The sequence below is a fragment of the Styela clava genome, chromosome 6 (assembly GCF_964204865.1).
Source record: "Styela clava chromosome 6, kaStyClav1.hap1.2, whole genome shotgun sequence".
NCBI lineage: Eukaryota > Metazoa > Chordata > Ascidiacea > Stolidobranchia > Styelidae > Styela > Styela clava.
Genome location: NC_135255.1, coordinates 20,417,174 through 20,432,097, shown reverse-complemented (window position 1 = coordinate 20,432,097; position 14,924 = coordinate 20,417,174). Strand labels below are relative to the sequence as shown.

General features: G+C 33.3%; 1 protein-coding gene across 11 annotated transcripts in view; it reads left to right on the top strand.

Annotated features, from left to right (window-relative positions):
- LOC120331964 (girdin-like) overlaps window positions 1-14,924 on the top strand; it is a 70,481-nt gene that overhangs the window by 53,282 nt on the left and 2,275 nt on the right. For 2 of the 11 annotated variants that reach the window (XM_039399152.2, XM_039399150.2), the window contains 6 exons: window positions 1,163-1,321; window positions 3,999-4,088; window positions 4,765-4,848; window positions 6,533-6,607; window positions 7,396-7,508; window positions 9,980-10,399. In XM_039399152.2, coding sequence (XP_039255086.2) covers window positions 1,163-1,321; window positions 3,999-4,088; window positions 4,765-4,848; window positions 6,533-6,607; window positions 7,396-7,508; window positions 9,980-10,399 — 941 coding nt within the window. Of the gene's footprint in view, window positions 1-1,162; window positions 1,322-3,998; window positions 4,089-4,764; window positions 4,849-6,532; window positions 6,608-7,395; window positions 7,509-8,420; window positions 8,468-9,979; window positions 10,400-12,098; window positions 12,146-12,657; window positions 12,814-14,924 lie in introns of all 11 variants that reach the window. The other 9 variants (XM_039399158.2, XM_039399157.2, XM_039399159.2 and 6 more) reach the window with 6 other exon arrangements.

Below are 14,924 nucleotides of genomic sequence, written 5' to 3'. Positions count from 1 at the left end.
CTAGAACATCTGCATTTACTTTTTTTTAGAATTTTGTGTTTTTATTTAGAGTGTAACTTTGTAGATAGAGTCTGTTTTGGTGGATTACTTTGCATTTCTGCTTCGCAATTTGGTGTTTTTGATAGTAGTTAACTGTTAGTTATTGGTTGTTTTTGTTTAGTAGAAACTTTGGTGCTGTTTTGAATGTATTTAAGTTATACGGTCTTTGATGACCATAAATGAACTCAAAATAGAATTTTGTATTATGTAATATTCCTACTCCCTGAACAATTGAAATACCTGTTTTAGACAATTCCTTCTTATTGAGCAGTGGTTCTCAGACTTTTCAAGCTGCGCCCCCTTTTTGAATTTGTCAAGTCCTTCACCAAAACTCAAAAATGAATAACTAACAATAGGCTACAAATAACAGATAGTAAAGCGAAAGTATGATTTTTTTTTAAACTACACATGGATGGAAATACGTGGATGGAACCTAAGTATCCAAAATAAAAAATGGAAATATCCAAAACAAGGCATGCAAGATCAAATGTAACAAATATTTTAATTTCAATTGGCTTCACGTCTCCTTAAAAAATTAGTCTACGCCCCATCGTTTGAGAACCGCTGTTATAGAGCATAACTGTAATCATTTCATTTTCAACCTAATAACGTAGTTCAAGCTTCATTCTCTCACTCACTAACAAACTAAGATTCACAAGCTATTTCATAATCTATCCACGCTATACATCGGAATGAGATATCTCTCCTTGCCGCTTTTCAAATTCGTGCGAGTACATCACCTTATTCGTGTAACCCACTGCTTCGAAGCATGCCTGGTGTCAGAGAGAGACGTCAAAATCGAATTATTTACTATTCTAAATAAATTTCGGAAACAAAACTTCGAACTTTGATTTTTAATTGGAGTATTATTGTACTCGGCTATTCTGCATTTCTAAATTATTACTATTAACTTGAAAAATTTATTCAGACCTTTCTGATTAATATATCCTAGCCAATATAGTCCAACATTCGACATCTTAAAAGATTCTTTCAAAATGTATTTCATCCAAAATAGTAGATAGTTCAATTTTGGCCATCCCATAATGTTTAAACTAATGTTTTGACTTTTTTGTCTTGTTAAAATAACATTTCTAATTTAATTATTCCATTTTTTTTTTTACAGTTGACCCGTTGGCGAACGACACGTCTCGGAGCAGTAAGGATGTTAATCGTCGCTCTCGTCTTGGTGGTGGTATGGCGTACTCGACTACTGCTCTCAATGCACTCTCTACTACCAACGGTGGAGCGGGAGACGCACAAACAGATTCCAATTATCTGAAAAGTGAGTTACTACCTTGTCTGGTAAAGAAACTCATTTTTTAAATTAAATTTTAAATTTTTTTTTCCTTTTATACATTATTTAATTTAAATAAAAATAAAAAATTGATAATATTATTATTTCGTTTTTTTATAACCTTTGAATCAAATAATTTCCCTAATTTTTTTGTAATTAATTATTTTATAATAATTTGCAAGCATATGCATAGAAATAAGTTAATTATTACATATTTTTCTGCTTTTTATCATAGTATAGTTCTAGAGCTGTCCAAAAGAAATAAATGTCAAATTTTAAAATGAATTTATTAGATTTTATCCAAAAATCACACAATTTAAGATGTATTGAAATATTCGTTTTGTTTTGGACATCGCTAGCTTTGTCAATATTAGTGTTTCTGTTAATTAAGATCTCCCATTGCTTCTAGAATGCCATCACTCATATTCACTTAGCACACTAACACAATAACTCATTTGAAATCAAAATGTTTAGTTTTTTCTAACTTTTCAAACTATCAATTTTCTTATGTTTAAAATACTTTCTATAACTGTTTTCTTGTTGCATGCTTTTAATAATGGTGTGTCTGTGTATGGTTGAGAACATGAAATTGAAAAGTGAATGCTCCTGATATGGTGCCAGTTTCGTCACTTGTAAACCTGGCATGCTTATTTATATACAAGGGCCTAAGCCTCTGCTAAGCCTATCTAAAGTCTATAGAAACAAAATTTTGCTTATACTGGGTTTCCATGAATTCTCAAAATTTTTTAAAATTGCAAAGGGAAATCATCGATACTATATATTGTTTTGGCCCTCATAGATTTATTGAATGAAGTAAAAATACTTGGACAATTGGGCTTAAAAAACAACAAACTTGGTTGAGATATCTTGGGAACTGAACTGAAAAAATTGAAATTGTAAAGTGACTTATGGACACCCTGTATATATAAGTACTCTCAGAGAAATTTGCTATGGAAGCCCGTCTTGTGTCAGTTTGGAACTCGGTTCATAGTGTGTATCTATTAAGGTTCTAGGACTATATAAATGACATTCTGTTTTGAGTCCATATGAGTATGGCCTGGTTTTGGTCTGAAAACTTTATGTGTACAGATCTAATAGTTAGCGCCATGGAATATTCCACCTAGAGGAAATTCAGCTCAAACTTTCATTGAAAAGTGTTTTTAATTAATTATTTTGTGGAATTTTATATTTTGAAAAATCACAAAATTTTTCTGGGTAGAATTTTTGTGGGTGAAATTTTTTAGGCACCTGTGAATATGTGGATGCATCTAATTCTTCAACATAACTTTTCTACATTTTGATTCACTCTCCAGAAATGAGGTTGTTTGGTGCTTGTAACCATACCTACTACGATACTTTAACATATCTTTTCTTACTCTCATAAAATTAAATACTCTTCGCTTAAATTTTTCTAGCTTTACTCTGTTGGTATTACGTATTTTTCGTTCCATTTTTATGCTGTTGGAAATATTTTTGAGGTACTCTATCCAGAAACGGGATGCCAATCTCCAAAATTTTCTGGGTTGGCCTCAAACTCATGTGATTATAAATAAATAAACATCGTAAATAATGAAATTTTGTGATTTAATATATCTTTTATAACCATATCTCCGAAAGAAAAATACTATCTTATTATTGGTTCGGTGTAATTCAATTCCATGATTCCGCAAAACAAATAACTAACTAATCCCATACCCGACATGGAATGGTAACCGGACGAGATGCCGTGGTTCGCCATATGGTTAAGTCGTCTTATCGGCTTTCCTCTCCCCCGGGATAAATATCCTAGTTTAAGGGTGATTCTTTATTACAGAGGTTTCGAAACTTTTCATTCTTGCGGTACCAAATTATGAGGGGAAAAACGCGCTACGCACTAACAAGAAAAAAAAATAAATTGAACGTTTTGGCAAGGTTTCTGGTGCTTTTTGACGGTTTTTCACTATGGGGAAAAATGCACTACGCACTAACAAGAAAAACAAATGAATTTCTGCCTTCAAATAAAACAATTGCGCCCGCTTTAGGAACCATCGCTTCATGACTTTACCTCTACTTTGCACAATGCGAATTACTTGTCTAATAAGAAACGTGATCATATTAGTTTGTGATACTAATAGATATTTGTGAAATTTTTACACAATTCAGTATATGTATATATCGTAATCTTTATATTTGCATGTAATACTGAATAATTCTCAGTTTTTCTTGTCTTTTGGACTGACTTATCTATAATTACGTAGCTCAACATTCTCCAGCACAGCTCAGGTTTACATGCACATTTGGCCCTGTAAAGGGCGCAACACAATCTACTTCTTGTTATTAGACCTATCTTTCTTTACCAAATTTCGAAATTTCCTGGCATACTTGGTGTCATCTTTGAAAGTCTTGTCTTTTATTCTGTTTCTCTCTAATGACTATGTGGATGACAACCTTTTGCATGTTGTATTGTGACATCACAATCTCATTGAACCATTGTCTTGTAATTTCATCTCTTGCATGAATCACTGTAATTCACAATCATATTGTATTATTGCGCAATCACACTGCATTCTTGCGCAATCACCTTCCATTCTTGCGCAATTGTCTGCACGGCATGATTATGTCATCGTCATATGAATTGTTGAATGAATTGTTATGAAACAATGATGATTATTCAACGCATGAACAGATTACCAATCAATTGAAGACATGAGAGGAGGAATTATGGCATCACAATCGTCTTTGGATCACGAATCAGTCGACTCAATGGGAAGCGAAGGCAAGAATCCGCACTTTAATTAAAATTTCAAGCATTTGATGCACGGTTTATGATACCCTATTTAATTGTCTAATTATAATTCATGCTGCCATTCTATATATAGCAAAAAGAGGGACATAGTTATTAGGATTCATTTAAATATATGGTTTGTGTTTGAACATACTTTCTAGTCATTCTACAAATTTGAATATTGTGCTCAGATTGAGAGTTTATGGGACACTTAACAGTAAATTTCATTGTTGGCTTGTATGGGCTAATTATATGCTGACCACAATTATTCACACTGCTATCTATATCTACATAGCAGAAGCTTTTATGAAGATTTAATTCGAATTCTTGGTTATACTGTAGTACAGGGATTAGAGAATTACCAGCCCACCGAAGTGTTGTATTTGCTGAAATTATGACTATAGCTTGTATGAATATAAATTAGCGTTGAAAATAGCGTCCCTATTGTTAAATTATACTTCTTAATTTTTTTTTTAAACATTAGCCCATTTGGTGGACTAGCTGTTGTAAATAAATCTTCTTTTATTTATAGTTTTTCATATTTAGCCTCCGGCCCAGTAACTAAGTCTGTTATCTGTAACTGGCCCACTCCGAAAAATTAATTCCCCTTCCCTGCTGTAGTGAGTCTAGTCTTATATAGAAAAATTTAATTTTAAAAAAATTCCAGGAATGGACTACAATACGTTACTAAATGGTTTCCAAAATGGAGACGTATCGAATACTTTGTGCCGAGTGCCGTGCCTGGCTTGTGGTATGTTAACATGTTGTTGTAATCCACATTGAGCAGTAAATGCATGCTGTGTAAGGCGTCACAGATTTTGTTTTAAGCAAATTTGGCGGATTTTTGGCGAATTTACAATGTTTTTGCACTTAGGGACACCATTCCAGAAGCTTTTAATCGTTTTTTTTTGTCGTTTTACAATGTTCCTTCACTTAGGGACACCATTCCACATTATAGGAAATCTATAAATGCGCGTTTCGCTAATATCAATCAAGTTTGAATTTACATGGTGCATGTGTACGCATATGCATAAAAAGTTTTTATTATGCTTTGTTGAATTATTCAGCCCAGCTCATGGTTTTAACATTACTAGCTACTTATGCTTGATTAAAACTTGGAATTGAAATGCTCGCTTCGCTTATATTAATGAAGATTGAATTTACACTGTGCCTGTATTCGCATATAGGCCTACATCAAAAGTTTTAATTATGCTCGAATGGCAAATTGGAACCTTCAAACTTTGAATTTACAATTTTATGTGATGTTTACACATCTTGTTCTGAACAAGCAACCACCGATCCGCGAGCAGCTGCCATTTTAAGAAGGCGTTTTTGTTTTGACCTTCTGAATGCTAATCACAATGATCAGTAAAGTATATGAAATCTCACAGAATTCGTTTGAATAACTTTTAAATTCAGAAATAAAAATGTGGATTGTATGGGTCTACAGCGCATATCCTTTGATAACAATTCAAGGGTTTAAACTTGAAATTTCACTATTACAATGGAACAGATGCTTTTTAAACTACTTTTCTAGTCAAAGCTTAAAGCAATATTCGTATTTCTATCAAAAGTTCAAACTGGGAGTTCAAATGATTTTTATAAAGATTTTGCCGTGTTGTTTTTTATATTTTTGCATCCATAATTCTTCATCTCACACACTGTGTGCTGTGTTTTTGATTGATTTTGTTTAACTTTAAAGTATTCTTAGAGTTGAGTTGAATAACAATATTACAAATATGTGTTTGTTGCTGTGTGTTATTTTGTTTTCTCAACCTGATTAAGATTCATTAAAAAATATTGAAATGTTCCATAACTGAGAATTTATCATTTAGAATTAAATGAGGTTCATTAGAGACAGCAACATTTAAAAAACATTTTCCCATGTTATGATTCTGCTTATCCAGGTCATAATGGAAATTTTATTTTTCTAAAAACCTTTAGGAAATGACTAAATATTCTAAATTGCTCCAAAAACATAGCGTTGATAAAAGTGGAGTAGAATGGCCTAATCAAAAATATTGGTCTTGACCCAAATTTTTATTAGGCTAAAATGAGGCAGGTTTTGGGAATATTTTGTTCAAATGCATTCTTGTGTTTAAACTCTATAAGAATGTTTTAATATAGGTTGCCCATTAAATCATAATATTTTTTAAAATTGCAAAGGGAATTTATCGATAGCATATATTATTTTGGTCCTCACAGATGTTTCATTAAATGAAGTAAAAATACATGAACTATTCCTGATTAAAAAACCACAAATCTGGTTGAAATATATTGAGAACTGACTTCATAACAAAATTGAAATGGTAGAGGGACTCCTGGACATCGGTATAAAAATCACTATAAACTAGAAACTACATGGTTATATATTTATGAACACTTTCTTGGTAAAATTTTCGACCATGTTCTAATAATTATTCTGTCATAAACAGCTTCATCACAGCAATTAAAGAAAACAATATCACAGCAGGACAGCGCATCAAGTCTGAGTGGATCTTTGCAGAAAGGTATGATGAATATCTTATCGTATATCTTTGCATATAAGTCGAGTTTAATACTAGTGTCGGCTTATAATCACATAACTCTGGTCACACTAAAAATTTGGTTTATAACTCTGATCGTACTGAAACAAAATGACATTATGCTGACTTAATTCCAACAGCTTAAATCACGATGAGAGCGTATGCGAAATTATGCGAAATTTGATAAATTTATCGTTTGAGGGGGTCGGCTTTCTATGCGAGCATATACAGTATATATAACTTAGCAGAAGGGCCATGGATGATATGGGACACATTGGCATTATGCAGTATCTTGTATCTTGCTAGGAGAGCAGTTTCACAATTTTCCTGGAGTATAGGAAAGCCTATAAGATCGCTCTTTCCATTTCAGCCGACCGCCCGATTTCTTAATTTGGACTCTTTAACTATGTAACGAGAGAGTCAGAGACCGAAGACTTATCGATCGAAAGTTAGGGGATTCCCCAAAACAGCGCTCTTACTCCATAGTGATACCTTGTGTCCCATCATTAAATAATTAACAACTCGCTAATTATACGACATAATTCGCCCAAAATCAATAGGCTTCTGGTCCGAGATATGATGAATGCACATGCAAAATCTGGAGCAGATTCAATCTCGCTTTCATGAGATATCGCGTGCATCTAACAGACAGACAAATACCTATCAACATACTTACCGATTAAAATCGATAAGTAATAACATTCTACTGTTTTCTTGCTGTTGCATTTCCAATCATTTTTTTTGATAACAATTTGCTAATTTCTTCAATCCAGGTCGAAACAGCAGTGCCAGTAGCGAGGAGCATCATCCTAACGCTCCCAAAACCCCAACTGCAGATAAAATATCTCTGCAGCAATTCCTTGACGAGACTAAAACAAAGAACGCGGTATGTCATGTTCTATTCTAAAATTTTAGCTATTTTGTTCATTTGTGATACTTCAGGGTCGATTTTAAATTGTTTTATAGCATTTTTGAGACTTGTATACCTCATTGAAAAATTTTTGGGCCTTTTTCCAGTTATCCCTCGCCTAATATATGAGTACTCACGCTCACTAATAGAAGTATTTTGGGTGCTCCCGAAGTATGCGAACCAAGATGGTGGACATCGGAACGTAACATGGGTAACAGGTTACGGTTAGGCGATAATTTTTTTTCCAATTTTCCTTATTTTAGTCCTATTATCAGTTCGAAGACTAGCCAAGAGCCTCCCGTAGTATTTATACCTAAAATTATAGCCTAACCCTAACCTAGTACACATATTACATTCCGATGTCCGCCATCTTGGTTCGCATACTTCGGGAGCACCGTATTTTGTTTCTGGGGCCCATTCAAATTTATAAGTTTTTTTAATACTAGTGGGGATAGCTGGAATGGGTACATTTTTTTTCTAGAAAATTGAGAATATTATTGGAATTATTTATGATACTACAGGGGTCAGGTTTTGTTTCGCTTTTCTGCCAAAAATATTTAATATAGGTTTAATATTTTAATGTTGAGTACTTTGGGAACCAGTTTTTACATTAGTGACCACTTGGTGGCGTTTGGTGCGTAGATCATGTTCCTATCCTGAAAAATTTACTGATATATTACATGGTGTTAATATTTCCTCTGATAGTCTTTGGCTTTTAGTAAAAGTTTGTCTTTGATTGCATATATTAGGCTAAGATTATTTCACAACACACCCCAATAACCATTCCAAAGGTCTTTGGTTGTGGCCACCAGATTACTGCTCGAGGAGTCTACTGGGCCCGATTTTTACACATACAGTTTCACATTAATTTCACATTTTCTTGACCAGAAGTCACATAAAAGTCGTGGCTATCGTGAAATGTTGATTTAATTATGGTAAGAAAAGTTTTGGGGAGGAATAACAAAAAAATGAAAAATTGATTGTAACACAATAATGCTTATTATTGGTGATGATTATTGTGTCACTAACGAAAGATTGTGGAAATCATAATCGCAAAAGATTTGAAACAAGATTTTTGGGTGATCTAAGTATTATTGAAGCCTTATAGTTTCAGGGTGAAAAATGAATCAAGTGTGACAATAAAATAATATCTTAATAAAATGATCTGTAATGTGACACTTCTACTGGTAACACATTTGTTTGTGAACAAGTTTTACAGGCCGTGAAAAATCGTCAAAAACCACCAAAAGCCATGCAAAAACAGTGAAAAACTGACCCACAAAGAGATGTTACTATAGGGTAAATTACAAAAAAGAGGAGTAAAAAACAATTTATCCCCGTGCCATTTACTATTATTGTGAAACTTGATTTTCCATATTATCAGATTAAATTTAGTCTTGGTAGACAAGCTTACACGCAACATAGCATTGAGGGTGCCCGTTTTCATGCTGTCCCGAGCTTTAGATCTAGTTGAAGTTACATGTAACATACTGAACATGTAGCAACGTACTGAAATTAATAACGTTCCACAACGCATAATTTTAATTTTTACAGTGTTTCATAATTGTTATATAAAAGTAATGCCAGAATTAGCTGATGTAATCAAAAACTGTATGTAACCTTTGGAAATCTTTGTAGCCCACTGGTTTGGCATGAACTATTTTGAAGAAACTATCTCCATTGGTTGCATAGGTACCATGAATACAAACAATCTAAGCAAAACTGTAAGCACCCACTGAAAAAAGTCCATGAAAACCCAATATATTCGTAGCATATAGAATTGGCAGAAATACAAACAGAATACAATCATTTGAAAAAAAAAAATGCCTCTCCTGGTCGCATATGCCCCCTGAATACAATCTAAGCAAAACTGTAAGCGCAGACTAGAGAAAAATCCATGGTATCTGCTAGTATATACAATTGGTTGAAATACCAGCATAAACTATTTTAAATGATTCTACCTCCATTGGTTGCATATGTATCCTGAATACAATCTAAGCAAAACTGTAAGGTCCCACAAGAAAAAAATCCATGAAATCCCAATACTAGTGGTATAAAGAATTAGTTGAAATGCCAGCAAGGATAATTAAAAAAAAACTGTATCACTGGTTGTATATGTATGCAAATACAACCTGTTGAACATTCAGAATGTTGTATGTCTTGTTGCATGGGTGTTATCGGTGTTTAACTATGTATCTGCTTGTTGTTGCCAACGATGTTTTGGGAGATATTCAAGGAACTTCGTTTATATGTTTGAATTTATTAGTGTTATTGCAACATTACAAATATTTTTTTAATCTCATAGACAAAGCTTTTTACATATTACCGGTATGTATTATTCCTAGAATTACCATCAGTTTTTTCCAATTTACAATTTTTTTCTCAGAGTATTTCTGTAACGTCTCATTCATTTTAAGCTGTTATTCGCATAAATTTTTATCATACAGGCCGCTGATAAAAGGGCTCCAAAACTACCTACGACCCCTCCTGTCACAAAGCCCCCTATTACCCTTCCCATGACTTCAATGGAGCAAAAATCACCCAAAAGGTCCCCTAGTTACACTGAGTACAAGTCTACACTGTCTCGATCAACCCCTTTAAAATCTAACCGACCAGAAGGAGGGGATTCCCCGTCTAACCCACCCGCTTCCCCAACTAAACGGAAACCCCCTCGCTTAGATTTAAGTTCGCTTCAAATTACTCCCCCCGAATCTGGTCGCAAAAGTGGTGGTAACACTGGCAGCCCCACTTCTAGGACTCCTGGTAAAGTTGAAGAAAACCCCACCCTTACCCCCCAAGAAAAAGAAACTTTGATTTTTGTCGTTCGATCTCCGACAGATTCCGGAAAAGTGCAAGTTAAGCAACAGGTCCGAATTGTGTTGTGTGTCGCCATGTTGTGTCCAACTGTGTTAGAAGCCATTAATTGTCCAAATGTAGAGAATTAATTAGTTTTCAATATAGTTTACCGTAATTGCGACTTTTGTAGGATTTTAAAACAAACAAAGTTACTGAATATTTTGTAGATTTTTCATTTTGAAGATAAAAGCCTAAGACAGTGGTTCTCAAACTTCTTTCTCAAGTTTTTTCGCAACAAGAAGAAAAAACAAACAAATCATAGGTCCAATTCGTGTCCGATAAGTAAAGTGAAATATTAAGAATCAGCCAGATAGCTCCAAGAACAACGTTAGTCCATAACACAGAAACTCTAGGCTGTTGAGGACACCCTGATATTTGACCAGCGAACCCCAGTTCAAGAACCACTAGGCTAAGATAAACGGAGATAGGTGGGGCAATACCCCAACCTATCCTGACCCAAGTAATGGTGGGTCAATGACTAGATTTATCATCATTTCTCTAATATGTATCGTTTGTATCAATATGTATCAAGTCCAAATTTTGAAGTTTAGTGCAATCATTTTTCATCCAAAAGTTCCGAAAACAATTTTGTTAACTATTACTGATTTTTGACATAGAGTTTTTAACAATTAAATATAAACTTTCATGCTAACATTCACTGAAAAACCAAAAATCTTTAGTTTTTTGGTTTAAATGCCATTAACATAAGCCTTAGTTATATATTTATATTGGTTAGAATAACAAGAGGCGGAAAGTGTAGAAAACAAGATTACAGAAATATATTTGTGTTAGTGTTCAGCAAGACTCTTGAATCAATTAGGATTGTTATCTCTACTCTTGCTACAGCATCCCTGCATTATATGCATCATGATCCGCTGACAAAAATAGAAGAAGGGTAAGTTAAACTACTGCAGTAATCCAAGTGATTCAAGAAGTCTTGATGCAACACAAATCTATTTCTGTAATGTTTCGTCTAACCAAAGTTAGAGTCCCTCAGTCAAACAACCTTGCATCATATGGATCATCATACCGATCCACCAGCACAAAAGCATAGAAGGGTAAAGTCCCACAGAAACTTGATAAATAGCATAAGTCAGTGTTTCCCAACCTATGGGCCGCGACCCAAAACTGGGTCACCTAGAAATCTTGTTGTGTCGGAACTTGGAAAACTTGGAAACATCGATTTTGCTTAAGTAAAGCCACGCCACAATTTCAAAAGCTTGCTGATGGCAAACAAGCGCAGTTTTCTCACTTTGAAGTATTTCTAGAAAAATGAATGTTATGCAAAAATGATTGTTTTTTATTGGTAGGTAATTAATGTTGCGGCTCAAAACACTACATGTCGTTTAATATTAGAGCATATCCTTGGGTCACAAGATTTTACAAAATTTATTTCTTGAAAATATGGGTTGCTTGAAAAAAAGGTTGAGAACCACTGGCCAAAATTATAATAAGCATGTAAAATGGACATCTCACTAAAAGAATGAGTCATGTAACGTTGCATAAACACCAAAAAGGAACAATTTTAAGCTGATAATTAATGAAAACTAATATTTTTTGTTAAACAGACGTAGCCACTTACCTAACATTTTATTTTGCAGCTTAATATTTATGCAATTTACAATTTGTGTTTATATGTTATTATTATTTTATAACTTTTATTACCTAACAATTGGTGTCTTTTATTTTATTATTAACACACAATTACAGAAAATAGCTTTGCAGGAAGGAATTAGTTCAACTAAACAACAACACCGGTGTGTTTCAAACAGATCTTTTTCTTTGAAAGAAAAATATCGAATTAACCAATGTTTTTTGTTTTTCTCTCTCTCTCTCTTTCCTCCTTTGTCACAAAAATACATTGTTATCATCGAAATTTGATATTTTTCAAAATATCAAATTATATTTCATGGATTTCTATAATTTCACATACACATACAAATTCACATATATGTCACACACACATTTACTATAAACACATGTGTTTAACGGTTTTATTAATATAACAAAATACATTTTTAATATAATAACATACAAAACTAATTGTAATTTCTTATACATACAATTTCACATACACATACGGCCATCACACATATTTTTCAACATTTCCAATCATATAATATAAACAAAAATATCCTAATAATGGAAAAATAACCACACCACATTTTTTATCAAAATTTGTTGGTCATTACTCTCACTCCCCTATTTTTTTCTTCAAAATTTAACCACTTACTTGAAAAAATAACAAAATTTTAATTCCTTTCAACAGTCTTCTGATACAATAGTAGAAGAAACACGCCCCTCTGTGATTCACAACAATAGTCCCCGCCCCCATTCTCCGGGAAGTGAAGTGATATCATTGGAACAATTCCTTCATGAAACCTTTGATATTGAACCGGTAGTTAAGAAACCTGACTTAATAGAGGTTTGTTTGTGGTATTGACTTGAAAATGTTGATTAAACACCCTAAATTCCTGAGTTTGAATCCCAATCAGCTTAACTTTGCATATGAAACTGGGATAGAGATACCGAAGAGAAAGCATTCCTTTACAAATTATATATGTTTCTAATGGCTCATCACTTTAAGAAATCCTCGACCTAATAAACACATACAATTGATTCCAAGAAATTTTAAAACGGCTCATCAATATCACCAACACACACAAAGTCACATGTCGATATATCACACACATTAACATAATTTGTATACAGATGTAACCCACAGGCCACAGCACACAAAATCACACTTTAATACACCACATTCATCTGCAAATAGTCAATTGTTGTGCAGTACATATCAAAATACTCCGCATAGAAAGCTCGAACACATAGACACAAAACCATGAATTACCTTTTCACACACATTCACACAACACATACAAAATCCCACACACACACACACGCTTGCTCTCTCTGTCTCTATCCTTCTTCAGGTACAATCCATATCAGCAACCAACAGTCGCGTAATGTTGTTTTTTAAGTTTTATTTGTGTTCTGTGTGGAATATTAACATCATAACATACTACCATTGTGTTCTTTGCCAGTTCAGAAATTGGAAGCAAATTATGTTATTGATAAACAAAAACATATCTCATTATCTGCTTCTAAGTTTCTGAACTGTTTGTTTTTTCTATATTACACCAATCACAAATCATGATTTTTCCTTCAAAATGTTTTATTTACAGTCTGTAACAGGGGTGTCCATACCTAACTGTGTCAGAAAAATGAAAGTGTTTAGTTGCTTTGAGACTTTTACCCCCCTCTCTAATTATTTCCAAATGTTCCAACCTTCTGTAATCTTCGATGGTCTGCACACTCTCATGCTCCATATATAAATTTTGTGAATAAGGTTTTTAATCTCTAGAACTTGTCCAAATTTGCGTCATGCAGCTTTCGTTCAAAAATAACAATTTGGATTTTCAGCATCAGAAGAAATATTAGATCATGGACATCCCTGGTCAATTTATGATTGTTCTTTGTTGTTTATTTAAGTTGATGCATGGCATGTGGAATACTAAACATACATTTGTGCATGTTTTTATTGTGATGTTTGAAATATTTCGAGAGTCATTTGCTCACTTGTATTGCTATGACTATGGGTTGAGTTAGGCTTGAGCATTGGTAATAATTTTAAAAACTTTTTTCTGTGAAGTATAAAAACAACCCTAATATCAGAATCAATATGTCAAGTTTCCAGCTCTAGGGTGAATGGAGAACAACAAAAGAGGTTTTGGACATTTTCCAAGGTCAAAAATTCTATCCAAGGTCAAAAATTCTGTCCAAGGTCAAAAATTCTGTCCAAGGTCAAATATTCTGTCCGAGGTCAAATATTCTGTCCAAAGTCAAATATTCTGTCCAAAGTCAAAAAATCTGTTCAAGGTCAAAAATTCTGTACAAGGTCAAAAATTCTATCCAAAGTCAAATATTCTGTCCAAGGTCAAATATTCTGTGCAAGGTCAAAAATTCTACCCTTGTTCTGTTGCTTCTGTACTAATGCTATAATAAATTAACTCGGTAATAACAAATTTGATTCGATAGTTTGATTCCTTGCTTTTATTACGCATTTTTATGCAACTCTTGCAATTTTGATTACGGTATTACGTAATTAAGATGTGAAAAACACCTTTCAAATTGTTTTTCAACCAAATAAACAAACAAGAAATCTAATAACATTAATATTTTAGATGGTAATCAGCTACTGGCGATTCTATTCTAAAAAATAAATGGCTCTAATACCATCCAAAAAAATGCAGACATCAGCATAATTTTGATTTAAATATTTCATAGTAACAGTATGGCTAATGCTGCTGCTTACATCAGCATAATTTGGATTTGCTACTCATACCTATTTCAATACAGCTAATCAAATGAAAATATTTCTAACCAATCCCTATATTGTGATTTTTAACCACCTTCGTGGCATGTCTTTGTTTGTGAGTGCTTCACCCAATATATATCATTCCATGATTTTTGTTCTATTTCAACTTAAAGTTACTTAATGTAGTTTATTTATTTAAAGGTTTCAATTTCAATAAC